This window comes from Rhodotorula graminis (assembly GCF_001329695.1).
Source record: "Rhodotorula graminis WP1 unplaced genomic scaffold RHOBAscaffold_13, whole genome shotgun sequence".
Classification (NCBI taxonomy): domain Eukaryota; kingdom Fungi; phylum Basidiomycota; class Microbotryomycetes; order Sporidiobolales; family Sporidiobolaceae; genus Rhodotorula; species Rhodotorula graminis.
The window spans coordinates 409,721-433,613 of record NW_017264940.1 but is presented as its reverse complement, the minus strand read 5'-3'; the positions used below and the strand labels follow the sequence as shown (position 1 = coordinate 433,613).

The window sequence follows — 23,893 nt, the reverse complement described above, 5'->3', positions numbered from 1 at the left end:
GCTGCCACCGCTGCCGATGATGCAGGGGTGCGTCAAAATAAGCGCGACGGTCTCTCGAGTCGTGCACGAGCGCTTCCTCGAGGGTTCGTGCACCTCGTGCTTGCCCTCGGCTTCGCACTCAAGGGCCGATCGTTGTCCCCGCCGAGCTGTCGCCTGCGCTTCTGCTTCCACTCTGCTCTTCTCCTGTCGACCCGCACCTACCTGCTGCGCTCGTCGTCGCACACGCAGCCCTCGACACCCGCTCGTCCCCCTCCCTCCTCCAGCTCTTTCCTCCTCCTCGACGAGCCGCCATGCAGACCGCTGCCGCCGTCGGTGTCTCTGCGCCGGCCTACGAGGTCAACGAGTCGGCACGCGACATGCACGACATGTACGCTCCCGCCTGTGAGTCCTCCTGCTCGTTCTCGCACGGCCTTCTCAAACCGAGGTCGTCGTCGCCTGGCTCGATAGCTGACCCCTCGTCTCTTTCCTGCTGCCCCGCAGCCACCTCGTCGCGCATCTCGATTCCCGAGTACATGTTCTGGGCCGAACGGCAGCGAGCTCGCGAGCGCGCCGATACCGGCGACTTTCACTCGGCGGGCCTCGCCTCGCTCGCCGCGGGCATGAAGGGCAAGATCCGCGAGAAGGGCGAGAAGGGCGGCGACAAGAGCTCGAACAGCGACGTGCACGAGGTGACGGTCGGAGGAGCGCAAGGCGACGACGCGACGGCCGACCTCGAGGGCTTGTCGGAGCGCGAGAAAGAGCTGTGCAACGCCCGACGCATGCTGCGCGTCGCCGGCTGGGCCACCATCTTCTTCCTCATCACGACGTGCGTTCTCTCGCTCACCTTCAGCCCAAGGCGCCGAGCAGAGCGCGACGGTGCAGAACCGTCGAGTGGACGCGCACTGACCCCCTCTTTCTCGACGTCCCTCCTCCTCGACCTCCTCCTCGCCCGACCTGCCGCCTTCTACAGCGACATCCTCGGTCCTTTCAATGCGCGTGAGTCGCGCTCGCCGAGCCAACCCGCGCCTTCTCCTTTTCGTCCTTCCCTCGAGCCTCCTCGAGCGTGCAGCTGACGTGCTCCTTCTGCAGCGTACGCCATCGCCAACCTCGGCATGGCGCCAGGCGTGGTCCTGTATGTAATTTTCGGCCTGGTCGCGGGCGTCACCGGCGTCATGCTGCAGGTGCGCCGCCGCCAGAAAGCTTCCGTCCCCTTTCCGGACGATCCTGACGCCTCTCGCGGCTCGCAGCACCTCTTCCTCAAGCTCGACTCGGTCCGGTACCCGGTGCGCACCTATGGCGACCTCGGCGGGCGCGTCTACGGAACCTGGATGCGCCACCTGTGCTCCATCCTCCAGGCGATCCAGTGCGTCGCCGCGCTCGAGCCCTTTTCTTCGTCTCGGCGGCTACTGACTTCTCGCCCTGTAGGCTCATCCTGAACGTCGGCCTCATCTGCCTCAGGTGCGTCCTCGTGCCCCTTGACCCGAGGGGGAAGGAGAAACCTGACCTCGTCCTCTGCCTTCTTCCTGCAGCAACGGCCAGGGCGTCGCTCAAATCGCCGAGGGCGGCAGCGGCCCGGCTATCTGCTTCTCGGTCGCGGTCGTAATTTGGGCGATCCTGGGAATGGCCCTCGGGCAGATCCGCTCGCTGCACGGCCTTGGCCTGCTCGCGAACTCGGCCGTCTGGGTGCGTCTCCCGTCCACTTCCTCTTCTGCGACGTGCGCTTATCCCTAGCCGGCACACAGATCAACCTCCTGATCATCATCTTGAGCATGGGCTTCATCGCGCACTCGCCGCCAAACTATGCGGCCGCCTTTGCGTGAGCCGCCTTTCTTCGGCGAGGCTTCGACCTCTCTCGACCTCGTTTCCCTCACTTATGCACCTCCATTCACAGCTCCTACGGCATCCCTGAGGGCCCTGTCGTCGTCAGTGCCCGAGTCACCCAGCCCGTCTTCAACCAGGTCAACGGGTTCGTCGCTGGCTTTGCCTTTCGTCGACGCTCGAGCCTCGTATTGACTTTACGACTCTTCCTGCTCGCAGACTCATGAACATGGTCTTTGCCTGTACGTGTGGAACCTCTCGTCGTATGATCCTCCTCAGAGCGTGGTGGCACGTGCTGACCTCGTCTTCCCAACAGACGGCGGCGTACGCTTCTCCTTTCGATTCAACTTGCCCGACCACTGCGGGCGACTCACTGACACTCTGCTTTCTGCCGACGCAGTCCATGATCTTCCCAGAGCTCCTCGCCGAGATGCGCCGGTACGTCTGGCCGATTCCTGTCGTCGAGCTCGCACGAGAAACTGACTTTCATCCTCGCGCAGGCCTCACGACTTCATCCGGTCTTTCGCGATGGCCCAGGCGCTCATTATTACGGCATACCTCGTGTACGGATGCTACGTTTACGCGATGCAGGGCCAGGTGAGCTTCCCCTGTCGTCTCGGCGACCTTCCCAAGTTGACTGACCTCGACGTCTTCCCTCGCCTCGCAGTACACGCTCGCGCTTGCGTATCAGGGCGTCTCGCACTACTCGTGGCAGACCGTTGGCAACGTCCTCGCGCTCATTTCGGGCGCAATCGCCGCGGCGCTGTACGGGAACATGTGCGTCTCCTTTTCCTCGAGCGAGAAGGTTCCTTCCTTCTCCGCCCTCGACAGCGGGAACGACCTCTCTGACGACGTTCGACACACAGCGGCCTCAAGGTCATCTACATTAACATCGTCGAGGGCCTGCTCAAGGGCCCGCCGCTCATGACGAAGAGCGGCCGCATCGTCTGGGGCATCCTCGTCGTCTTCTTCTGGGCCGCCGCCTTCTTCATCGGCTCGTGCATCCCTTCCGTCGGCGCGCTCAGGTGCGTCGACCTTCTGCCCTCGCACGCTCGACGACGTCACTGACCTGGACCACTTGTCGCACCCGCAGCGGCGTCGTCGCCTCGGCGTGCATCTTCTCCTTCTCCTACACCCTCCCGCCGCTCTTCGTCCTCGGCCTGTACATGCACATCGACGCCGCGACGGCCGACGAGCCGTTCTCGACCCCGGGCGTCGCGCCGAGGCGCAGGGACACGTGGAAGTCGTTCGTGCGTCGGCTGTTCTCCCTCCCGCTCTCGTCGTCTTTCAGGACCCACTGACGACGTGTGACGCAGTCTCGCTGGCACCGCGCCATCACGTACGGCGGCTGGAAGCGCACGGCCATCAAGTGCGCCTTTTTTCCCTCTCCCTTCCTCCTCCTCCTCGTCGGCAGCGCACTGATTTCCTCTCTCTCTCGCTCTCGCAGGGTCGTCCTCTTCCTCTTCTTCCTCGCGGCCCTGGCTACGCAGGGACTGGGGCTGTGGGGCAGCGGCACGACCCTCGGTCAAGCGTTTGAAAAGGGCGCGGCCACTAGCCTCGGGTGCACGAGCCCCGTCTAGCTCTCTCTCTCTCTCTCCCTCTCTCTCTCTCTCTCTCTCTCTCTCTCTCTCTCTCTCTCTCTCTCTCTCTCTCTCTCTCAGCTCTCCCGGACTCTCGAGGAACAGCGCGCTCTGTGCAGGATGTGCGAGAAACTGAAATATCAATTCGTGTGCTGTACTGTACTGCTGCATGAGCATGAGAGGCTCGTCACGAGACGACGTCGAGTCCGAGCCCGTCGACGCTCAAGGCCGAGTCGATCTGGTCGACCGGGTGGAACTCGTTCATGTTGGCGCGGGCGGCGCCGTCCATGTATGTCGGTACGGAGCGGAAGACATTCTTGGTGCCGCAGCTGCGAGAGGGGAGAGGGGAGAGAGCGGGCGAGGTCAGTCTGGCGAGGAGAGAAGCAGAGAGAGAGAGAGACAGAGAGAGAGAAAGAGGGAGGGAGAGGGAAAGGGGGAGGGAAAGGGGAGAGAGAGAAAAGAGGAGGACGGGCGACGACGCACTTCTCGATGATCTGCCCTGCGAGACGAGGGTCCGAGTGTCAGTGAGCTTCTCGGCTTGTCCACCTACTCGAGAGCTCGGCACGAAAGCCGACTCTCGAGAGCGAGAGCGAGCCGACGACGCACCTGTGACCTGGCTCTTGGGGTCGAGGAAGACGTCGACGGCGTCGGTGACCGTCCTCATCGGCGTCAGGCGGTGCTCGCGCTCGAGCATGTTGATAAAGTCGGGTGGCGCGAGGCCCGTCGCTGTGTGAGCGGGAACTGGTCAGGTCAGGGTCCGTGCGCGTGGGAGGGGCGGGAAGGGCGGACGCACCGACGACGGACGGGCCGAAGCAGCTGCGAGAGGGGGCGAGAGAATACGTCAGGGCGGCGCACAAGTGACTGAGAGAGAACCGCAGAGCTCACTTGACCGTGATGCCCTCGTCGAGGACTTTCGGGCCGACGGCGCGGCACATGCCGAGGACGCCCTGCTTGGCCGCAGCGTACAGCGCATCGTTCGGGAACGGGTAGATAGACCTGCGTGTTGGTGTGCGTCTGGACTGTCTGCCTCTTCGACAGGGCGCGAGGCGAGAGAGAGAGAGAGGGACGCACGCGTTCGAGCCCGTCGCGACAAACTTGCCGCGCCAGCCGTCCTCGTCCTTGTCCTGCGCGCGAAAGTAGGCCAACGCGGCATGGAGCGTGTACAGGACGCCGTCGAGATTGACGCGGATGACGCTCAGCCGCGGCGGGCGGTCGCCGAGGTCGTCGAGCGACGGGTGGTGCGTCGTCGAGAAGTGGCCAGGGTCGGACGAGCGCATCTCGGACATCTGCGCAATGCCGGCGTTGACGAACTGCGTGCGACGGGAGAGTAAGTCTGGGTGCTGAGAGAAGACCTTTGGAGGAGGTGGACGGACGACAAAGTCGATGCGAGAGCCAAACGTCTTGCTCGCGAGCGCGAACAGGGTGCAGACGGACGCCCAATCAGTCACGTTGACGGCGCAGAACTCGACCTTGTCGTCGCCGTACCTGCGAGGGCAGTGCGCGGGGTCAGGATCTCGTTCACACAGCGCGAGGCAAGGCGCGCCCGTCGTCGGCGGCGCGCGAGCGGCTCTTTTTGCGACGCGAGGACGACGTCTCCCGCCACGGGGATGCGCGTGAGACGTGGACGCACTTGGCCTTGAGCTTGTCGACCACTTGGACGCCTGCGACAGCATTGAGGTCGCCGACGACGACCCTGGCGCCTTGGTCGAGGAGGTGCTCGGCGATGCCGAGGCCGATTCCTGCACGTAGCGTCGTCAGGCGGGCGTCTGGTGGGCCGCGAGAGATCGAGGACGCACCACTTGCGGCACCGGTGACGATTGCGACCTTGCCCTTGTACATTGCGAGTCGCGACGGGGCAGGAGAGATGAGCACAGGTGGAGCAAGCGAGAGAGACGAGGACAGCTGGTCGAGTCGCCCAATTGGCTCGAGGTCGTCCGCGTAGCTCGTGCGGTGGAGCTCGCCAGGCAAGCAGGTGCGCAAGGCGGTGTGGAGCGAGAGCGAGGACTCTGTTCGCCTCGTCGGCGAACGCGGGGGAGATTCGGAGGAGCAGTTTCCGGCCGAGCCGGCCTCGAGCCTGGGGGAGCGAGAGCGCCGGCTGGTGCACAGGGAGCAAGTGGCACAGCAGGCGTCGGCTTGCCCACAGCTAGCGTCGGGGGAAGACGAGGCCGCGGAAGCGAGGCCAAACTCCGAGCGAGAAGAGCGAGATCGACTCGTTCGCCTCGCTCTCTTCTCCTTGAGCTCGCTGCTGCACAGGAGAGCGCCATGCCGCCGCCCGACTACCCGCGGCTGCCGACCAGCTACACCCTCGACCGCGCGCGCCTCGACACCATCCACCTCTCGTCGCCTGCACCGCCGCCCTCCCGCGACCGCGACCTCGACCTCGACCGCGCCGTCCGCGCAGCAGCAGCTCTCGCACTTGCAGCGCACGCAGGCGAGGACCGCTTCGCCTTCGCCGTCACCGGTGGCGCCATCGTCCAGGGCGAGCTCGACCTCGCCGCCTCGCTCGATCGGCTCCTCGCCCAGGTCGAGGTGGGGCACGACGACGACAGCGCGCTCGAGGGCGCAGACGCACCCCGGCTCGCCGTCTTCGCCCAGGGCGAGGGCCGAGGACCCGCGGCGCGACCACCGGCGCCGCTCCAGCTCGAACATGCCCTCGTCGACGACGGCAAGCGCCTCGCGTTCGTCCTCACGAGCGACACGAGCGTCGTGCCGCGCCTCGAGGCCCAGTGGTTCCTCGAGCACGTCCACACGGCCGCCCTCGACATCCTCACCGCCGACCACGACCGGCCCCTGTCGTCCGTCGCGCTCGCCCCGCCGCACGAGGCCCAGGCGCTCGAGCGCTACTCGTCGTGCCCGTCGACGATCCACGAGCCAGACGCCTACCCTCCCTCCGTCAACACCCTCGCATCGTTCTTCCTTCACGCGGCACAGCGCCACCCGGACGACCCGGCCCTCCACTTCATCCCCTCGCCCTCTGAGCCGGACCGCGCAGGCGCGCTCCGGCTCTCGTACGCCCAGCTCTCGCACCTCGCCCACTTCCTCGCCGCCCACCTTCTCCTGTCGTCCCCGTACCCGACGTCCACCGGCGCCGCACCCCGCAACGGCGCCCTCGTCCTCCCCATCGTCGTCGACAAGTCGCCCGCCATGGTCGTCTCGCTCCTCGCGGCGTCCCTCGCCGGCTACGGCTACCTCGCCCTCGAGCCGTCGTTCCCCGCCGCCCGCAAGGAGGGCATCTGCGCCGAGCTCGCCGACAAGGGCATGCTCGCGAGCGCTGCGCTCGTCCAGGGCACCGACGGCGAGCGCGCGCGGTGGGAGCGCATGACGCGCGACGGCGACAGCAGCTCGGCGAAGCCGCTCTTCCGTGCCGTCGTCGACCCGGCCGAGCTTCTCGCGCCGCTCCTCGACTTTGCGGCCGCGCACGAGTCGTCATCGGCGGCGGCGGGCGACGAGCTCGCGCGGCGGTTCCCGGTCCCGAGCGTCGAGGGCGTCGGCGGGTGGCCGCTCGTCGAGGAGGACGACCTCGCGTACGTCATCTACACGAGCGGGACGACGGGCAAGCCCAAGGGCATCATGGTCGAGCAGCGCAACGTCGCCGCCTTCTTGAGGTGCGTCCCGCGCTCGTTCCTCCCTTCCTCCCCTCCTCAACTGCTCTCGCCCACCGTCTCACACGCTCGTACGATCGAGACGACGAACTTACGCTCTCGACGCCGTGCAGGAACTACCGCGGCGTGTTTGGGCGAGCACGAGGAGAGCGAGTCCTCCAGTTCCCGTCCTACTCGTTCGACGTCTCGGTCATGAACATCTGGGACACGTTCGCCGTGAGTCGGCGCTCGTTTCGTTCCGTCAGGGCAGCGCTGCGCCTTGCGCGGCGCCGCTGCGGCTGCGCGTAGATGAGGAGCTGACTCTCCCTTCCTCGCCCGCAGCACGGCGCCACCCTGTGCCTCACGACGCCCTCGTCGCTCTACTCGTCCCTCGCCGACTCGATCCTCGCCCTCGAGTGCACCCTCGTCGACTTGACGCCGACGATCGGTGCCATACTGTTCGAGCACGACGAGGCGCAGTCGCGCGAGGGCGAGTCGGTCCGAGACGCGTGGCGCAGGGCCGGATTCAAGATCAAGCAGGTCAACACGGGCGGCGAGAAGGTCGAGAAGGCCGTGAGGGACAAGTGGCGCGAGCGAGGCGTGCGCGTGTGCATCGACTATGGGCCGACGTACGTCCTCGCTCCCTCCTGCCCTCCCCTCTCGACGTCTTGACTCGACTCTGACGCTCTCGGCCACACACAGCGAGACGACCGTCGGCGTCATCTCGAACCAGTCGCTCTCGCCCTCGCCTCCTGCGCCCTTTTCGCTCCCCATCGGCCGCCCGACCGGCTCGACCCGCATCCACATCCTCCCGCCCTCGTCTTCCACCTCGTCCCCCTCGTCCCTGCGCCCTCTTCCCCTCGGCTGCATCGGCGAGATCTGCGTCCTCGGCGCCCAGGTCACGCGCGGCTACGTCCGCGCCGAGCTCAACGCCGGCGTCTTTGTCGCGTCCGACGGGTCCGAGGGCATCGGCGAGAAGGGCGAGGTCGTGTACCGCACCGGCGACCTCGGGCGGTGGGTCGTCGCCGAGTGGGAGGGCGAGGGGGAGCAGGAAGGGTGGATCGAGTGCCTCGGGAGGAAGGACGGCCAGGTCAAGGTCAACGGGCTGCGGTGCGTCTTCCTCCCCTCGACCGTCCTCGCGTCGAGACCGGTTGTCCTGACTCTCCTCCTTCCGCTCGTGTGCAGCATCGAGGTCGGCGAGATCGAGGAGAACCTGTCGTCCAAGGCCAACCCGGCCGTCTCGCGCGGCATCGTCGACAAGGTCGAGCTTCCCTCGCTCGGCACCGCCCTCGTCGCCTTCCTCGAGCTCTCGCCGTCCTTCCGCCCGCCGTCGTCGACCACCGCCGAGGCGCACCACTCGCACTCGGCCGGCGCCATCGAGATCATGCCGCTCACCTCGACCTCGACTTTCGCCGACCTCACCGAAGACCTCAAGGCCCGACTCGCCGACAAGCTCCCGGGCTACATGGTCCCGCGGTACTGGCTCGCCGTCAACCGCATCCCGACCCAGGGCATGGGCAAGGCCGACCGCAAGGCGCTGCGCTCGCTCGCCGAGGCCTTCGACTTTCGCGGCGCGACTCGCGCTCAGCGCCCGTCCACGTCGAACGGCACGACCGAGCTCGTCGAGGACGACGAGCGCACGCACACGCGCTCGCCGGCGTTCGACGCGGCGCGCCGAGCGTGGGCCAAGATCCTGCGCCTCGCCGACGAGGACGGTGCGGCGTCGATCGCCGACCAGGACAGCTTCACCAAGCTCGGCGGCGACTCGATCCGGTTCATGAAGCTCGTCGGCGCGCTGCGGGCCGAGGGCTACCGCCGTGTCACGTTCCGCGACCTCGCCGAGGCGGCGACGCTTTCTGCGTGCGCCGCTGCGCTCGAGCGCGTCGGCGCCGACAGCGCCGGACCCGCCGAGAACGGCACGTCGACGACCGCCGCGCCGGTCGACACGCCGTACGAGCGCTTCTCGCTCATCCCCGCCGCGCAGCACGACGCCCTGTTCGCCGAGCTCGCGACCTCGAGCCCTCCCCTTCCTCGCGCCCGCATCGCCGACGTCTACCCGACCTCGCCCGCGCAGGACGCGCTCCTCGCCCCGTCGTTCGACTCGCCTCGAGGGCACTACTACGCCCAGGCCGTGTACGCCGTCCCTGTCGTCGAGGCCCAGCTCCCGCTCGACAAGCTCCAGAGGTGCGTGCGCGAACTCGTTCGGCGGCACGACGTCCTGAGGGAGGTGTTCGTCGTGAGCGAGACGCTCGAGCGCACGATCGCGGTCGTGCTCGAGGCGGAGGATGAGGAGGTGAGGCGGCAGGTCGAGATCGAGCGGGTCGAGGTGCGAGAGGGCGAGAAGGTGGACGAGGTCGTCGGGGTGCGTCCCCTCTTTCTCTTTCATGACCCTCTCTGCCCGCCTGTCACTCGAAGAACCCTGACTGACTGCCCCTCGTGCTGCAGGACTGGCTCCGCCGCGACCGCGAGGCGCACTCGTTCCAGTGGGGCCGCCTCTCGCTCTCGTTCGCTCTCTTTTCGCTCATCAACGGCGATCGCAAACTTGCCTGGAGCATGCATCACGCCATGAGGTACGTCCACTCTCGCTCATACTGGCGTCCCGCTCTCGCCGCCGAGACTGACTCGTGGCCTCCTGCAGCGACGGCTGGACGCTCGAGCTCCTCACGGCCGACCTGCGCGACCTGTGCTTCGGCCTGTCGCCGCCTAGTCGCCCGTCGTTCGGCAACGTCGCCGGCTGGTGGCTCGGCGAGTCGTCGCCGCCGCAAGACACGGTCGACTTTTGGCGCGGCTACCTCGACGGCGCGCGTCCGCTCGGCTGGCCGTCGCAGGCTCCGCTCGACGGCGACATGCTCGCGACGACGGGTGCCGCCATCCAGCATTGGTCGGGCGAGCTCGACGCCTTGTCCCACAAGCACGGCATCACGCCCGCCATCGCGAGCCGGGTTGCCATCCTCGTCGCGCTGCAGCACCACGCCCAGTCGAGCGACGTCAACGTCGGCATCGTGCGCTCGGGCCGCGACATCGACGTTGTCGACGCCGACGAGATCATCGGGCCTTGCGTCTCGGTCCTCCCGTCGCGCATCCGGTTCGACGAGTCGCGCTCGTCGTCGCTCCTGTCGCTCGCTCGCGCCGAGGCCGAGGCCGACCGTCGCGCCCGCCTGCACCAGCACGTGACGCTGTCGCAGCTCGCGTCCGTGTGCGACCTCGCCGGTGGGCGCGCCGACCTGTTTGACATCCTCGTCACGTTCCAGTCGCTCGCCGAGCGGGACCCGGCGTTCGACGAAGCCGCGCCGTGGCCGATCCGCCAGCCGCCCGAGCGCATCCACATGCCAACCAACTACACGCTCTCGTTCGAGGTGACGCCCGAGATGCACGACAAGGACCGCCTCGAGCTCGCGTGCTTCTTCGACGAGCGCATCGTCGACCAGGCCGAGGTCGAGGCCGTGCTCAAGAGCGTCGCGACCGTGCTCGACTACCTCACGACGGCGCCGTGCACGACTGTCGAGGACGTCAAGCTCGTCGGCGATGCGGCGAGCGACCTCGCGCGGGCCAAGCGGGCGACGACGAGTGACGCGGCGGCGAGGGCCGGGTCTGCTGCTGCTCCGCCTGTCGAGCTCGACGGCGAAACGGTCGAGTACGTCGAGCGGCTCAAGAGGGAGTGGGCGGCGGTGCTCAGGGTGGACGAGGGCGAGATCGGCGCTCACGACAGCTTCAGCTCCCTGGGCGGCGATTCGGTGCGTTCTCTCTTTCTCTCCTTCTCTCTCCGTTCCATCTCTCTTCCCTTCTGACTCGTCGGGTCGTCTCACAGATCTCGACGATGCGGCTGGCGGTGCGGCTCAAGAAGGTCGGGCTCGCGGTCCCGACGCAGCAGCTCTCGAAGTTGCCGACGGTCGCCCAGCAGGCACAGTGGCTGCGCCAGAAGGCGGCTCAGTAGACTTGGATAGACGTAGAATGCATCATCCGCGCATCAGATCCTCCTCTCGAGAGAGTTTGTCGACTGCGTCTCGAGCAAGGACGAGGAGAAGATGAGGCGGGCCGGCTCTCCACAGCACGCCCGCCTTTGCCCGCCCCTAGTCGAGCTGCTCGCCGCTGCAGCAAGCACCGCCCAGCTGGCCCCGCTGCCCTAGCCTGGCGCACGCCCGTGCCTCGCCTCTCGTCCTCGATGAGCCAACTCGACCGGCACGAGGCGGAGGCCATGCAGCACGTCCTGTTCGAGCAGTACGCCGAGCTGAAGCGGCTCTCGGCGCAGCAAGGTGCTGGCAGCGCTCCCGCCAAGCGTCCACGCGACCCGGACGGCGCCGACGTCGACACCAAGCCCCGCCTCGTCCTCCACCCTCCGCTCGCGTCGACGCCGCCGCCGCCCAGGGTCCACGTCGAGGGCTGGCACGCCGTCGCCAGGGCGCTCGCGTTCTCGGGCCAGGTCCCGCCGCTCCTGTCGCGCGCCCTGTTCCGCCTCGCCGCCGGCGAGAGCGCACTCGACGCCGCCGCACCCGGCGTCGACCAGATCCCGTCCGCCGTGCCCTGGCCAGCAGGGTCGCTCGAGCGCTTCGAGAAGGGCCGCATCTTCCACACGCGCACCCCTGTCCGCAAGGCGAGCGGCGCGCCCAACTGCATCGAGCTGCACGAGCTCCTCCGCCCCGAGTCGATCCGCGGCCTGTGGATGAACACCTTCCTGCCCGAGGTGGACCTGTTCGGCCCGCTGTTGCCCATCGACGGCTTCGAAGGCGGCCCGCACCGGTGGCGCAACGTCCCGATCCACGTCTCGGGCGACATCCACACGGACCGGCTGCGCGACGTCGCCTGCGCCCGCGCCGGCATCGCCAACAAGGCCCGGTACAATCAGAAGGACCACGCCGTCGTGTCGGCCGAGCTCGCGACCCTGTGGAAGCTCGTCGCCGGGCCCAACTGGAACGCCGTGTACCCGTTCGGCGCGAGGTGCGTCCACTCGAAGGCGTTCGTCATCAAGTACCCCGAGTGGCTCCTCGTAGTCATCACGTCGGCCAACGCCATGCGCGGCGACATGGAGCTCAGCGACAACGTGCGTCCCTCTTTCTCTGTCTCTCCCTTCCCTTCCCGTCCCTCCCTCCTCCCTTGCTTTCCCTCCCACCCGCCTTCTCTCGCACCCTATTCTCGCCGCCCGACGGACACTGACCCGGACTTTCTTCGCGCCGCAGCACTGGTTCGTCCAGTCGTTCAAGAAGCTGTCGAGGAGCGAGCGCGGCCACCTGTCGACCGACTTTGAGCAGCGCCTGTTCGCCCACATGGCCGACCTCGGCTGCCCCGAGTCGTACCTCGCCGACCTGCGCGGCAAGTACAACTTTGGCGCGACCGTTGACCGTGTGCACCTCGTCCCGTCGACCCCTCGAGTCAAAAACATGCCGGCCTGCGACGACTTTTCCGTGTTCCGCCTCAACTCGCTCGCGCAGCAGATCATCCCCGAGGCCGAGCGCCACGACGTCGAGCTCGAGTTCTGCTGCGGGAGCGTCGGTCCGCTGCACGAGGCGCAGGTCTGGGTCAAGCGGGTCGACCGGCTGCTGAGGGGGAGGAACCCGCAGCGGGCGGTCGAGGGCGACGTCGACGGGTGGGAGCTGCCCAAGTGGCGCGTCGTGTTCCCGACGAGGGAGACGGTTCACGCGTGCGACGACGACGTGCGCTCTGTGCGTCCCTCTTTCTCTCTCTCCCCCGTTTCTCGAGCTCGACCTGGCGACGTGGACTGACCCTTTCTCCCGCCACAGGTCGCGTCCAACATCGGCTGCTGCATCCGCACCTCGGCCTTCCCCTCGGCGCCTGTCGACATCCGCTCCATGTTCCACGACTACCAGTCCAAGGACTACTCGAGCCTGTTCCACGAGAAGATGATCCTGTGGCGCCGCCCGTCCTCGTCGACGTCGCCCTCGCCCTCGCCGACGCCCTACATGATCTACCTCGGCTCGCACAACCTGTCGAAGGCGGCCCTCGGTGACCCGGTACTCGCCCCGGCGCGTGGCACCAAGCCCGCGTCGCGCAAGCTCACGGCGCAGAACTTTGAGCTCGGCGTCGTCGTGCGCGGCGAGGACCTCGTCTCGATGCTCGAGCCTGGGCCGGGCGCGTCGTGGGAGGACGTCCTGACGTACGTGACGCCGGCGAGGCCGTACAGGAGCGGCGAGGTGCCGTGGAACAGCCCGGCGTGGGTCGCCAACGAGGAGTGAGCGGTTCTCTCTCCCTCTCTCTCTCTTTTTGTACCTTGTCTGTGTCTTCGAGCCCCTCGGTGCTCTCCGCTTTGTCATTGTCTCTACCTTTGCAATCTATTTAGCGCGTCCTTTCTCACCGCGAGGCGAGCTCGCGCGGGCGCGATGAGGAGGAGAGCGAGGAGTGACATTGCCTCGAGCTTGGCTGCCAGTCGTGAGCGGGGCACAGGGCGTGGCTAGAGCGAGATCTACCGAATTCCCTCGAGCCCACAGTCGCCACGAGGCGAGCGAGTTCATCTGAGGTTCGCCGCGAACGAGCGAAGGACGAAGCTGTCCTGGCCGCGTCTCGCACACGACTCGCCGCTCAGCCAAACCGAGCAGAGCGTCTAGCAGCTCAGCAGCACCCCCACCGAGCCCACCATGCCCCGCCTCCCTCGCGCCCTCGTGTCGTCGTCCCGGGCCGCCCTCTCCTCCGCCCGCCCTCAGCCGGCCACCCTCCTCGCGCGCGCACCCGCACCAGCACCAGCACCAGCGGCGCCTGCCGCCCGCTCCACGCCGACCCTCTTCCGCCCGAGTGGCGCGCGGCCCCTCCTCGCCTCGCTGCGGCCGACCCTCGTCTCCCCCTCCTCGTCCTCGTCGCCCCTCCTGTCGCTCCTCCTCGCGTCGCGCCCCGCCGCCGACCAGCAGCAGGTCCGCACGGCCGTGTACGGCGCCGAGTACCAGCCGTCGCAGGTGCGCCGCAAGCGCAAGCACGGGTTCCTCGTCCGCAAGAAGTCCAAGACGGGCCGCAGGACGCTCGCGAGGCGGTGGGCAAAGGGGCGCAAGTTCCTCAGTCACTGAGCGGGCGAACGGGAGGGCCAGGCCGGCGAGGTGGAGCGGGCAGCGAGCTGAGCCCGGTTGCCGCGAGCGCGGCCACCATCTTCGTCGTCGTCGTCGAGCGGACGAGGTCAGGGTTCCAGGTCGTCGAGGTCGGCGTGACGCCTCAAGATCCGGTCAAGGATGTGCGAGGAACTCTGGGCGATCGGCGCCGCGAGGAGGACCAAGGAGGATAGCTGTCGGCGAGCTGTACTGTACCAACTTCGCTTCTTCCTCTCTCGCGCTCTCGCATCTCCTCTCGCCTCTCGCTCCGAGAGAAACATCTCGAGAACGTCCCTCGGTTGCAGTTCCCTGCCGCCGCCGCTCGCCGCCTCGCCGCCTCAAGGGCTCAGAACACGAGCTGCCGGAACGTCAACGAGATGCGACTGCCCTTGCACGCGCGCTTCTCGCGCGGCACCTCGTGTTTCCAGTGCTGCTGCATGGCGCCCTGCATGACGAGGAGCGAGCCCGACGCGAGCGTCGAGCGGTGTGTGTACACGAGCGCCGGTGCGGGCGGTCGTGGCGGCGGGTCGGTCGGGTCCGAGGGCGAGGACGAGGACGAGGACGAGGTCGAGTGAGGGGGCGCAGTGGGAGGGACGTCCGAGGGCGCAGAGGTGGACAAAGCCGGGGGAGGGTGCGTGTGCGTGAGGATAAAAGTGCGCGGCTGGCCGAGCGAGAGGGACGCGATGACGCTGTGGGCCGTGCCCACGAGGGTCGTCAGGTTGCGCTCGCCGAGTGCGCCGAGTGAGGAGGGGGAGGAGGAGGAGACGGACCGATTCTCGCGGTTGTCGCGGTGCTTGCCGATGTAGACGCTGCGGGAAAGGGCGGAGGGGACGAGGGCCGTGCGCTTGGGCTGTCAGTGCCGCCCGCCGTTTCGACGCCCAGGGAGAGAACTACGACAGAGAGAGGGTGAGAGAGGGAGAGACGCACCCTCCGTCCTCGTACAAGTTGGCCATGACGTGATTGTAAAGGCACCCGGTGCGCGCCTCGACGAGGTCCTGGATCTTGCGCAGGAGGGGCGGGTAGTCGTAGCTCATCTTGACCGGGTGGCCGCTGTACTTGAGCTCGAGCGAGCGGTCGGTGGCGAATGCTGAGAGTCGGGGGAGGGCGACTTGTCAGTACGAGGAAGAGGGCGACGCGCGAGAGACCGGCGAGGACGCACCGGCGATCTTGCGCGACTGGACGACGTCCTTGCCGTAGACCTTGAGCGTTGGTCGGTACCCTGTGTGGCGGCGACGGGCGAGCGGGTCGAGGAGGGCGAGGAAGAGAAGAAGAGACGGGGCGAGCGGGACGCAAGGAGTTCAGTCTCGGGTTCCGAGGGACGAGAGAGCGATGGAAGCGCAAGCTCACACTCGTCGAGGTTGACGAGCTCGTCGTGCCACTGTTGAGCGGTCGCCTCGTCGACGATCGAGGGGACGTAGAAAGCGTCGCCGTCGGCGAGCGGGAGACGGTACTCGTCGAGGCAGGTGACCTGGGACGACTCGGCGGCGTCGACCGTGAGGCGAGCGCGCTTCGACTTGGGCTTGGGAGCGTCACGCGGCGTCGGCTTGCGCTTTGTGGACTTGGGCTCGGTGGCGTCGGCTTGACGGCGGCGAGGAGGCGGCGAGGAAGCCATCTCGAGCGGGTCTAGCGAGGGCGACCGGCAGAGAGCGGCACGCGAGAGGGTCGTGTGGGCGGAAAGAAGCAAAGAGTCCAGCTGTTGCGACGAGGGAGAGCTGCGGAGCCGGAAAGGCGAGAGAGAGAGAGGAGCGACCTCGGATTCGCTCGTGTCCCTTCCCCATTCGCTCCTCGTCTCGCACGCCCTCCTAGACGCCATGGTCCAGTGCGTCCTCGTCCCTCGATCCTCTGCGTGCCGCGCACCCGCACTCGGGCGGCCTCCTCGCGAGCCGCTTGGTCGTTCCACTCGCCCTCGTCCTCATCGCACCCACCGTCGTCGCCGCACCCCGAGCACCCGCCCGTCCAGCCGCCAGGACCCACCTGACTCGCACTTTGCACCCACCAGGCCCCGCATCCAGCCCCTCAAGCCCGGCCGTGCGGTCATGGGCTTCACCCCGGCCTTCTTCACCAAGCTGGCGCCCAACCTCGCCCTGTCCGTCGTCCTCTCGCCTTGTCCATCTATGTCGCCCAGGCACACAGTGACTGACCGTCCTCTCTCTCGACGCACGCAGCTGGGGCTTTGCGGGCGTTGGTGCCATCGCCGTCCTCGCGTCCGGCATCCCCCGCTTCCAGCGCGAGTGCGTCCCCCCTCACTCTCTCTGCCTCTTGCGCAGAGGGTCGTACCTCCCGTCGGTTCACTCGCTGACTCTTCGAGCCCCACCGCAGCGTCCTCGACATGGTCCCGGGTGTGCGTCGGCCTCTCGCGCTTGCTGGTCCTGTTGCCTCCGGGTCGAGGAGCAGGACACCGTCTTGCTCTCGGCGCGGTGTGCCCACCTTCGTCGCACGTGCTGACACGCCTTTTACCGCGCTCGCAGGTCCGCAGCTACTACGTGAGTCTGCGCCAGTCCTCGCCGTCGAGCATGTCGAGGCGGCGGCGCTGTCCTCTCGGCGTCGCCTGCTCGCCTGCCGCCGCGGTCGTCACTGACTCACACTTTACTTCGTGCACAGGCCGACGACACGCCCGACTCGGACAAGGTGCGCCCCTTCTCGCCCTTCTCTGCCCTCGCACTCGCGCACGACCTGACCCTCCTCGCCGCCCCTCCCTCTCGCGCAGCCCTTCTAAGCGACTCTGTTTCTGTCTGTGTCTTCTGTGTGTGGCTCGGGAGGTGGCCGGGAGGAGTAGACGTGCAACTCGAGGGGCCTTTCCGCGATTCGAGTCGGTCGCGCCGCGAGAGCGAGAGTGAGAGGCGCTCTCGAGCTGGAGCGTCGTGTGCAGGATGCGAGGTTCTGAACAAGGGCGTCGATTGCTCTCGCTTGTTGCACTGGGCGTTTGCGAGCGTGAGAGAGCTGCAAGGGCGAGGCAGCAGAGGGTGGCCGTCTCGAGCGCAAGAGCCGGCCGCACTTCTCTTGCTCTCTGTACCCCGGGCCACTTCCTTCGCGTTAGTCTGCTCGTCTATCCTGCGCACCGACTCGCACCTACACGACCACCCAGACCGCCACCGTCCACACCCCGAGCCGCCGTCGCCGTTTACGAGGGGCGAAGCTCGTGCCCCGCAGCTTTTCTGCGCCGCAAGGTTGCGACGACCGCTCGCTCGCTCTGCGGGCACGGGCGAGTGTGCGAGGGCGGTCTAGAGGGGCATTGGGCGAGAATGAGCCCGTTCAGACGAGTGCACGAGCTGACCTTGTTGCCCTGCCGCCGCCTCTTCCCTCTCCCGCCTCGATCCTCCTCGACCCGCCTTCGCCTCTTCGCCAACCTTCTCGCCTACCGCGCCTGTCCGCCTCGATCCGCCTGCAACTCTCCCACAACCGCCACACGCTCCCGCCGCAAACAGCATGCCTTTCGTCGTGCGTCCACCGCCCTCTCTCGCTCTCTCGCCGCCTTGAGCAGGACCGTACACTGACCCGGCCTCGCCGAGCCACCCTGCAGAAGACCCAGAAGAACGACGCGTACTTCTCCCGTTTCCAGGTCAAGTACCGTCGCCGTCGTGAGGGCAAGACCGACTACTACGGTCCGTCCCTCCTTCCCTCTCCTCGTCGCCCTCTCACGGCTACGGGACTGACCCCGGTACCCGCACGCCTGCAGCGCGCAAGCGTCTCGTGGTCCAGGCGAAGAACAAGTACGCGAGCCCGAAGTACCGCTTGGTCGTCCGCATCACCAACCGCGACGTGATCTGCCAGGTCCTCATGGCTAACGTACTAAGCTCTCATGGCTAACGTACTAAGCTCTCATGTTTCACGTACTAAGCTCTCATGTTTGATCGTCTCGGCCAAGCTCCAGGGTGACGTCGTCCTCGCCGCCGCCTACTCGCACGAGCTCCCGCGCTACGGCATCAAGCACGGCCTCACCAACTGGGCCGCGTGCTACGCGACCGGTCTCCTCGTCGCCCGCCGTGCCCTCACCAAGCTCGGCCTCGCCGACAAGTACGAGGGCATCACCGAGCCCTCGGGCGAGCTCGAGCTCACCGAGGCCATCGAGGGCGAGCCGCGCCCGTTCAAGGCCTTCCTCGACGTCGGTGTCGCGCGCACCTCGACCGGTGCCCGCGTCTTTGGCGCCATGAAGGGCGCGTCGGACGGCGGCATCTTTGTCCCCCACTCGGAGGGCCGCTTCCCGGGCTTTGACCCCGAGTCCAAGGAGCTCGACGCCGAGGTCCTCCAGTCGTACATCTACGGTGGCCACATTGCCGAGTTCATGGAGGTGCGTCCACCGTCTCGCTCGTCAAATCCCACCCCTCCACGTCCCGTCGTCGTCGAGCGAGAGCTCGGCGCGGTTCCCCACCTTCTCGCGCCTCTAGCGCCTCAAGCAGACGTCGCCAGACGTTCTCGTTACTTTATTCGTGCTCACCGTGGTCTGTTGTCTACAGAGCCTCGAGGAGGAGGACGAGGAGCGCTTCCGCAAGCAGTTTTCGTCGTTCCTCGAGGACGACATCTCGTCCGAGGACATCGAGGACATGTACCGGTGCGTCCAAGAACCGCTCCTCGCCCTCCTCCTCATCCTACCCTCTCCACGAGCTCGTCGACCCTGTCACGGCGTCATCGTCGCTGTCGTCGTGCCGCCCCAGCGTCAACGCCCGCCGAAACTGACCCGCTCGACCCCCCCTCCCCTCGACGACAGCGAGGCGCACGAGAAGATCCGCGAGGACCCCTCGTACACCAAGACGGACAAGGCCGACCTCGCCTCGTGGAAGGAGGCGTCCAAGAAGACGCACCCGAAGAAGCTCTCGCTCCAGGAGCGCCGCGAGCGCGTCGAGGCCAAGAAGGCCGAGTGGCTCGCGTCGCGCGAGTAAAGCGCCGCCACCCGGCGCTTGCTCGGACGATGGTGAGGGGCACCCTGGAGAAGGGGTTGGTGGGACGGAGTGCGACTGGGCGGTGTGGGCGCGCGAGGAGGAGGAACGAGGAGGCGGACTTTGCCCTCTCTCTCTCTCTCTGGCTCGTCTAGCTGGCCGGGCCTGTACTTCGGGAGTGGAATCGCCAGTGCGGATGTTCCACTTCTACCGTGTGCGCGCCTGCAGAGAGCTCGTCGAGAGAGACGTGCAGCTCAGAGTGATCGACGAGGTGGTCGACCTTCATCAGCTCGACCTTTCTCTCGCTCGCTACACCGCGCCAACTGCTGGTGCCGGCCATGAGCCTCTCTTCAAGCCCGTGAGCTCGCCTCTGCGCCTCTCTCGAGTCCCGCAGCAGCCCCGACTGACCCTGCCCCCCGCAGCGACCTCCCCGCCCTCCTCGCCGACGACCGCCCGCTCGCGCTCCTCACCGACGTCGCCCAGGCGCACGACACGGCGTCCTCGGGTGCCCACGTGCAGCCGACCAAGTGCACCTTCGCGCTCGTAGAGCACCAAGGCGGCGAGGGCGGTGGGTGTGGGGAGCGGCACTCGCTGTCGACGAGGGCAGCGTGCGTCGCTGTGGTCCTCTTGCGCATGATCTTGCAGTACCACCGCGAGTACTGACAGGCCGCCCTCGCCGTACAGGGTGCTCGTCCTCCAAGATGGCGTCGTCGAGCGAGTCGTGCCCGTCGAACGGGGCGGCAAGGTCGAGGTCGCGCAGCTCGCTGCTGGTGCTCAAGCCGGTGCTGGTGGACCTCGTGCGTCCAGACGTTCTCTACTGTCAAGGTGCGACCAGGACTGACTCGCGCTCGACGACCGCCGCACGCAGAATCCCGCATCACGCTCTCGCCGCCTCCCTCGTCCTCCTCGAGCTCCCCGCTCGCGTTCGAGGCCGACGTCCTCTCTCGGCCCGTCACCGACTTCCTCTCGGCCCTCGACACGGCGCAAAAGCGCGCCGGTGCGGCGCCTACCGGTGGCGACGAGGGCGAGGACGGGTTCGCGTGGGCGAGGGGGTACGAGGGCGCGAGGGCGAGGCGAGGGGACGGGCGACTGAGCCCGACGAGGACGAGGAGTGGAGGGAGGAACCGTGCTTCGTCTTCTGGTGCGTCGCGCCTCGCGCTTGACCCTCCCTTTCACGCCGCCCTGACCGACCGCCCTCCTCGCGCCGCTCGCAGTCTCGCACCTCTCGGCGACCTCGTCCCTCGGCCCCGCACCGCCGCCAACTTTCGGCCGCCTGTCGCCCGAACCGTCGTTCGCGTCGTCGAGCGGCAGCACCGGGCGCCCGTTCGACCCGGAGGACGCGGCCGAGGACTATGCGGCCGAGGAGCGCACCGCGACGGAGCGGTGGGTTGCGCAGCGGTTGAGCGAGAGGGAGGACGAGTTCCTCGAGCGAGACGAGATCCGGTGCGTCCCCCTTATTCTCAAGCTCGTCGCGAAGGGAGAGGAAGGCGCTGCGGCAAGGCCGGACGGGACTGACTCTCGAGCGCCGCCGCCTGCAGGGTCTGGAGCGGCACGTTCAACGTCAACGACAAGCAGCCCAAGGGCGGCGCACCAGACGTCCAAGCCTGGGTCGACGAATGCGACGGCGCAGAGCTGCTCGTGTTTGGGTACGTCCCCCCTCCCTTCCTTTCTCTCTCGCTCGTCCGCCTCGATCGGGCGCCCGACCTGACGCCTCGCGCCGACGCCTACAGGTTCCAGGAGCTCGACTTGTCGACCGAGGCCATGCTGCGCTACACGCCGTACCGCGAGGACGTGTGGCGCCGGGCTCTCGAGGAGGCGCTCGCGCTGCGGTTCCCCGACGTCGCCTACTCAAAGGTGCGTCGCCCTCTTTCCCTTCTCTCTCTCTCTCTCGGGCACGCATACCGAGTGCAGGACTGACTTGCCGTCGACCCTGCATCGCAGCTTCATTCGCGCCAGCTCGTCGGCGCCCTCATCATCATCTACGTGCGCCACGACGTGCGCGAGCACGTGTCGGACGTCAGCAGCGCGAGCCTCGCGACCGGGCTCATGGGCCTCATGGCCAACAAGGGCGCTGTCGGTATCCGCCTGCGGTGCGTCGCACTCGTTCGCCTCTCGTCGCGCTCGGCCCCCTTCTCTCGGACCCGAACCTGACGATGGGCGCGTTGCTGCTGCAGGTACCGCGACACGCCACTCACGTTCGTCAACTCGCACCTGGCCGCCTTTGTGCAGAACACGGCGCAGCGCAACGCCCAGTACCGCGACACGGCCGAGCAGCTCTTGTTTCCGTACGGCCCGCCGGGCTCGGCGACGGCGGCGGCGGCGGCTCGCGGCGCCGAGGCGTGGACGCCCAACCTCAACCCCGAGGCGGTCAAGGTCGGCGAGGGGTGGAGCGTGTGGGAGAGCGAGGTGCTCGTGTGGTTCGGCGACCTCAACGTGCGTCCACCTCTCGCCGGACCGGGTCCTCGTCCTGTCCGCACAGCGCGACGTGACTGACTCGTTCCCACGCGATCTTTGCCGCAGTACCGCCTCGACCTTCCCCGAGCCGACGTCGACCGCATGATCGGCAACAAGGAGTACGACCTCCTGCTCGGGTTCGACCAGCTCCGGGTCCAGCAAGAGCACGACCTCGCGTTCGAGGGCTTCGCCGAGGCGCCCATCTCGTTCGCGCCGACGTTCAAGTTTGACGTCGGGACCCACAACTACGACACGTCGTGCGTCGGCTCGTGTCCCCCCTCCCTCGTTCGAGGAGTCGTTCCCTTCCTTGGCCAAGAAAAGGCGACTGACTCGCGCCTCACCTCACCTACAGCGAGAAGCAGCGCGTCCCGTCCTGGACCGATCGGATCCTGTACATGGGCCTGCGCGACGACGCCGTGCGCGCCGTCGAGCGCTACACGAGCCATCCCGAGGTCGTCATGAGCGACCACAAGCCCGTCTCGGCCATGCTCTCGCTCTCGGTCCGTCCCTCGTCTCTCTTCCTCTCGCAGTTGGAGGACTGTCGACTGATCATGTGCGTCCTGGCAGGTCTACAACGTCTTGCAGGAGAAGAGGAGGGAGGTGCACGAGGAGATCGTCGCCGAGCGTGCGTCCCCTCGTCCACCCTCGAGCCTGCCGCCGCGTCCACCCTCGAGTCTGCCGCCGCGTCCTCACTCACACACCTCTACGCGCGCAGTGGAGCAGTACGACGGCGACGAGCTACCCGACGTCAAGCTGGCGCCGAGCCCGTCGATCGACTTTGACGAGATTCGGTACGACGAGCCCGTCAAGCGCGAGATCGAGGTCGTCAACGTCGGCACGGTCGTCGCGCCCTGGGCGTTCGTCGTCAAGCCCGGCACGTCGTCCCTCACGCCGCCCTGGCTCGTCGTCACGCCCGCCTCGGGCCTCGTCCTCCCCGGCGCCCGCCAAACCATCACCCTCACGATCCACGTCACCTCGTCCTCGGGCGCCGACGCGCTCTCCTTCCCGATGAGCACGAGCGCGGCCGACATTGCCGACCTCCTCGTCCTCTCGCTGCGCGGCAAGGACCTGTTCCTCTCGGTCTCGGCGCGCGCTTGGACCCCGACCGTCTTTGGCGCCCGCCTCCCGCACCTCGTCCGCCTCGCGTCGCCCATCCGCGAGACGAACCTCGAGCAGCGCGTCCGCATCGCCCAGGTCGTCGCGGCGGCCGACAAGGGTGCGCCGGCCGGGCCCGACGGCGACGACGTGCCGCGGTCGGCGGTGCCGCTCGTGCTGCACAACCTCGTCGGGTTCCTCGCCGAGCACGCGCTCGACGTGCCCGGCCTGTTTGCGATGCCTGGCGACGACGAGCTCGTGCGGCTCGCGAGGGAGTGTCTCGACACGGTGCGCTCCCTCTCTCTCTCTTTCTCGCTCGACCCTCTCGAGCGTGCCTCGCGAACTCGTCCTGACTCTTTCGCGCATCCTGCAGGGCTCCGACTTTCCTCTCGACCGCTTCCTCGCGACGGCTTCTACGACCGCAACGGCCGACCACGATGAGGCGCCGCACGAGCCGCATCACGCCGAGGTTGCCGACGCCGTCGCCGCGCTCGACGCCCTCGAGGCCGACATCGGCGCCATCTCGCTCTCGTCGCCGAGCCTGCCGTCCCGACCATCCTCGCCTCATTTGCGCACCTCGGCGGGCCGCAGCAACGGCGCCCGCCTTGGCGCCAGCGACGACGGCGAGCCGGACCACCTTGGCCTGCACTCGCTCGCGGCGTGCACGCTCGGCTTCCTCGCGTCGCTCGCCGAGCCCGTCGTGTGTTGGAGCGCGTACGAGCGGGCGCTCGGGTGCGAGGACCGCGACGAGGCGTACAGGGTCGTGAGGGAGCTGCCCGAAGCGGTGCGTCCTTCTTTTTCTCTCCTTCTCTTCCTCCCTTTCTCCTTCTCTCGCTCAAGACTTTGACTGACTCTTGCTCTCCTCGTCGTTCAGCACGCCAACGCGCTCTTGTACATCTTGGCGTTCCTGCGCGTCTTGCTCAACGAGACGGCCGACCTCGAGGAGCGCGAGGCGAGGCGGGATCGACTCGGTGCGTCGCGCTCGTTCCTCTCTTCGGCCTGGTGACCTCCTAGAGGCTACAAAGGCCGTGACGTTCGACGGCGCGACAAGCCCTGACGTACATTTGCGCCTCTCGCAGCCGTCATTTTCTCGACCGTCCTTCTGCGCGCACCGCCTCCTTCCTCCTCGGCCACCACCGGCTCAGCACCGCCAGCACCGCCGAGCAGCACTGTCGACCCGACGACCGTTCCGCGACGCAAGAAGACGTTTGTGCTCCTGCTGCTGCGGGACCAGGAGGCACCGAGCGCGACGAGTGGCGGCAAGGTGAGGTGAGGGCGAGGGCTCGGGATGTAGCTCTCTCGTTCTCGGCGTGTCGTATCTTTCTTTGCATTGCATCTCTGTGCAGCATCGTGTGCGTCGGTCCGAGAGAGTCTGCGCCATCGAGAGTTTCCACGACGCGAGGTCGGCCTTGTCCGTCTTGGTGTACGAGGGGTCCTCGCGGATCTTCTCGTGCGCCTCGCTGTCGTCGAGGGGGGGGGGGGGGGGG

The 23,893-nt window shown here is 67.5% G+C and overlaps 9 protein-coding genes across 9 annotated transcripts; 7 read left to right on the top strand and 2 right to left on the bottom strand.

Moving 5' to 3' along the window:
- Positions 1–306: 306 nt before the first annotated feature.
- Positions 307–3,377, top strand: RHOBADRAFT_38974 (uncharacterized protein; the record flags this gene model as incomplete). The annotated part of the gene is made up of 17 exons (XM_018413582.1): positions 307–381; positions 481–805; positions 950–975; positions 1,069–1,160; positions 1,227–1,342; positions 1,405–1,437; positions 1,509–1,662; positions 1,722–1,795; positions 1,871–1,945; positions 2,017–2,039; positions 2,114–2,121; positions 2,198–2,235; positions 2,298–2,394; positions 2,465–2,574; positions 2,664–2,822; positions 2,891–3,040; positions 3,212–3,377. Exons 1-17 carry the CDS (start codon positions 357–359, stop codon positions 3,375–3,377), a joined length of 1,671 nt encoding a protein of 556 aa, XP_018268915.1. The 5' UTR covers positions 307–356.
- Positions 3,378–3,457: 80 nt separating this feature from the next.
- On the bottom strand, positions 3,458–5,333 carry RHOBADRAFT_55537 (uncharacterized protein). The gene is made up of 9 exons (XM_018417899.1): positions 5,174–5,333; positions 5,008–5,116; positions 4,751–4,862; positions 4,449–4,687; positions 4,263–4,373; positions 4,171–4,193; positions 3,984–4,103; positions 3,861–3,876; positions 3,458–3,706 (listed from the first exon to the last, which is right to left on the bottom strand). Exons 1-9 carry the CDS (start codon positions 5,214–5,216, stop codon positions 3,565–3,567), a joined length of 915 nt encoding a protein of 304 aa, XP_018268914.1. The 5' UTR covers positions 5,217–5,333; the 3' UTR covers positions 3,458–3,564.
- A 306-nt stretch (positions 5,334–5,639) lies between these two features.
- On the top strand, positions 5,640–10,933 carry RHOBADRAFT_55536 (uncharacterized protein; the record flags this gene model as incomplete). Its single annotated transcript, XM_018417898.1, has 8 exons — positions 5,640–6,982; positions 7,093–7,195; positions 7,301–7,587; positions 7,661–8,068; positions 8,144–9,320; positions 9,404–9,528; positions 9,597–10,692; positions 10,767–10,933. 8 exons carry the CDS (start codon positions 5,640–5,642, stop codon positions 10,890–10,892), a joined length of 4,665 nt encoding a protein of 1,554 aa, XP_018268913.1. The 3' UTR covers positions 10,893–10,933.
- A 187-nt stretch (positions 10,934–11,120) lies between these two features.
- RHOBADRAFT_55535 (uncharacterized protein) lies at positions 11,121–13,146 on the top strand (the record flags this gene model as incomplete). Its single annotated transcript, XM_018417897.1, has 3 exons — positions 11,121–11,996; positions 12,133–12,615; positions 12,694–13,146. The coding sequence occupies 3 exons, from the start codon at positions 11,121–11,123 to the stop codon at positions 13,144–13,146; spliced, it is 1,812 nt and encodes a 603-aa protein (XP_018268912.1).
- Positions 13,147–13,812: 666 nt separating this feature from the next.
- On the top strand, positions 13,813–13,965 carry RHOBADRAFT_3644 (uncharacterized protein; the record flags this gene model as incomplete). Its single annotated transcript, XM_018413352.2, has 1 exon — positions 13,813–13,965. A coding segment is annotated over one exon (153 nt), but the record flags the coding sequence as incomplete, so codon positions are not given.
- A 364-nt stretch (positions 13,966–14,329) lies between these two features.
- Positions 14,330–15,595, bottom strand: RHOBADRAFT_46450 (uncharacterized protein; the record flags this gene model as incomplete). Its single annotated transcript, XM_018414793.1, has 5 exons — positions 14,330–14,672; positions 14,754–14,792; positions 14,911–15,070; positions 15,143–15,202; positions 15,331–15,595. The coding sequence occupies 5 exons, from the start codon at positions 15,593–15,595 to the stop codon at positions 14,330–14,332; spliced, it is 867 nt and encodes a 288-aa protein (XP_018268910.1).
- Positions 15,596–15,778: 183 nt separating this feature from the next.
- RHOBADRAFT_65543 (uncharacterized protein) lies at positions 15,779–16,787 on the top strand. Its single transcript, XM_018418728.1, has 7 exons — positions 15,779–15,802; positions 15,983–16,069; positions 16,149–16,214; positions 16,303–16,324; positions 16,452–16,466; positions 16,585–16,611; positions 16,691–16,787. The coding sequence occupies exons 1-7, from the start codon at positions 15,795–15,797 to the stop codon at positions 16,697–16,699; spliced, it is 234 nt and encodes a 77-aa protein (XP_018268909.1). The 5' UTR covers positions 15,779–15,794; the 3' UTR covers positions 16,700–16,787.
- Positions 16,788–17,409: 622 nt separating this feature from the next.
- RHOBADRAFT_46448 (uncharacterized protein) lies at positions 17,410–18,860 on the top strand (the record flags this gene model as incomplete). Its single annotated transcript, XM_018414792.1, has 6 exons — positions 17,410–17,421; positions 17,504–17,585; positions 17,660–17,769; positions 17,849–18,271; positions 18,438–18,532; positions 18,689–18,860. 6 exons carry the CDS (start codon positions 17,410–17,412, stop codon positions 18,858–18,860), a joined length of 894 nt encoding a protein of 297 aa, XP_018268908.1.
- A 1,970-nt stretch (positions 18,861–20,830) lies between these two features.
- On the top strand, positions 20,831–23,753 carry RHOBADRAFT_66874 (uncharacterized protein). Its single transcript, XM_018419108.1, has 9 exons — positions 20,831–20,947; positions 21,032–21,290; positions 21,378–21,568; positions 21,664–21,811; positions 21,879–21,936; positions 22,027–22,694; positions 22,780–23,190; positions 23,281–23,377; positions 23,486–23,753. Exons 1-9 carry the CDS (start codon positions 20,904–20,906, stop codon positions 23,677–23,679), a joined length of 2,070 nt encoding a protein of 689 aa, XP_018268907.1. The 5' UTR covers positions 20,831–20,903; the 3' UTR covers positions 23,680–23,753.
- The last annotated feature ends 140 nt before the right edge of the window (positions 23,754–23,893 follow it).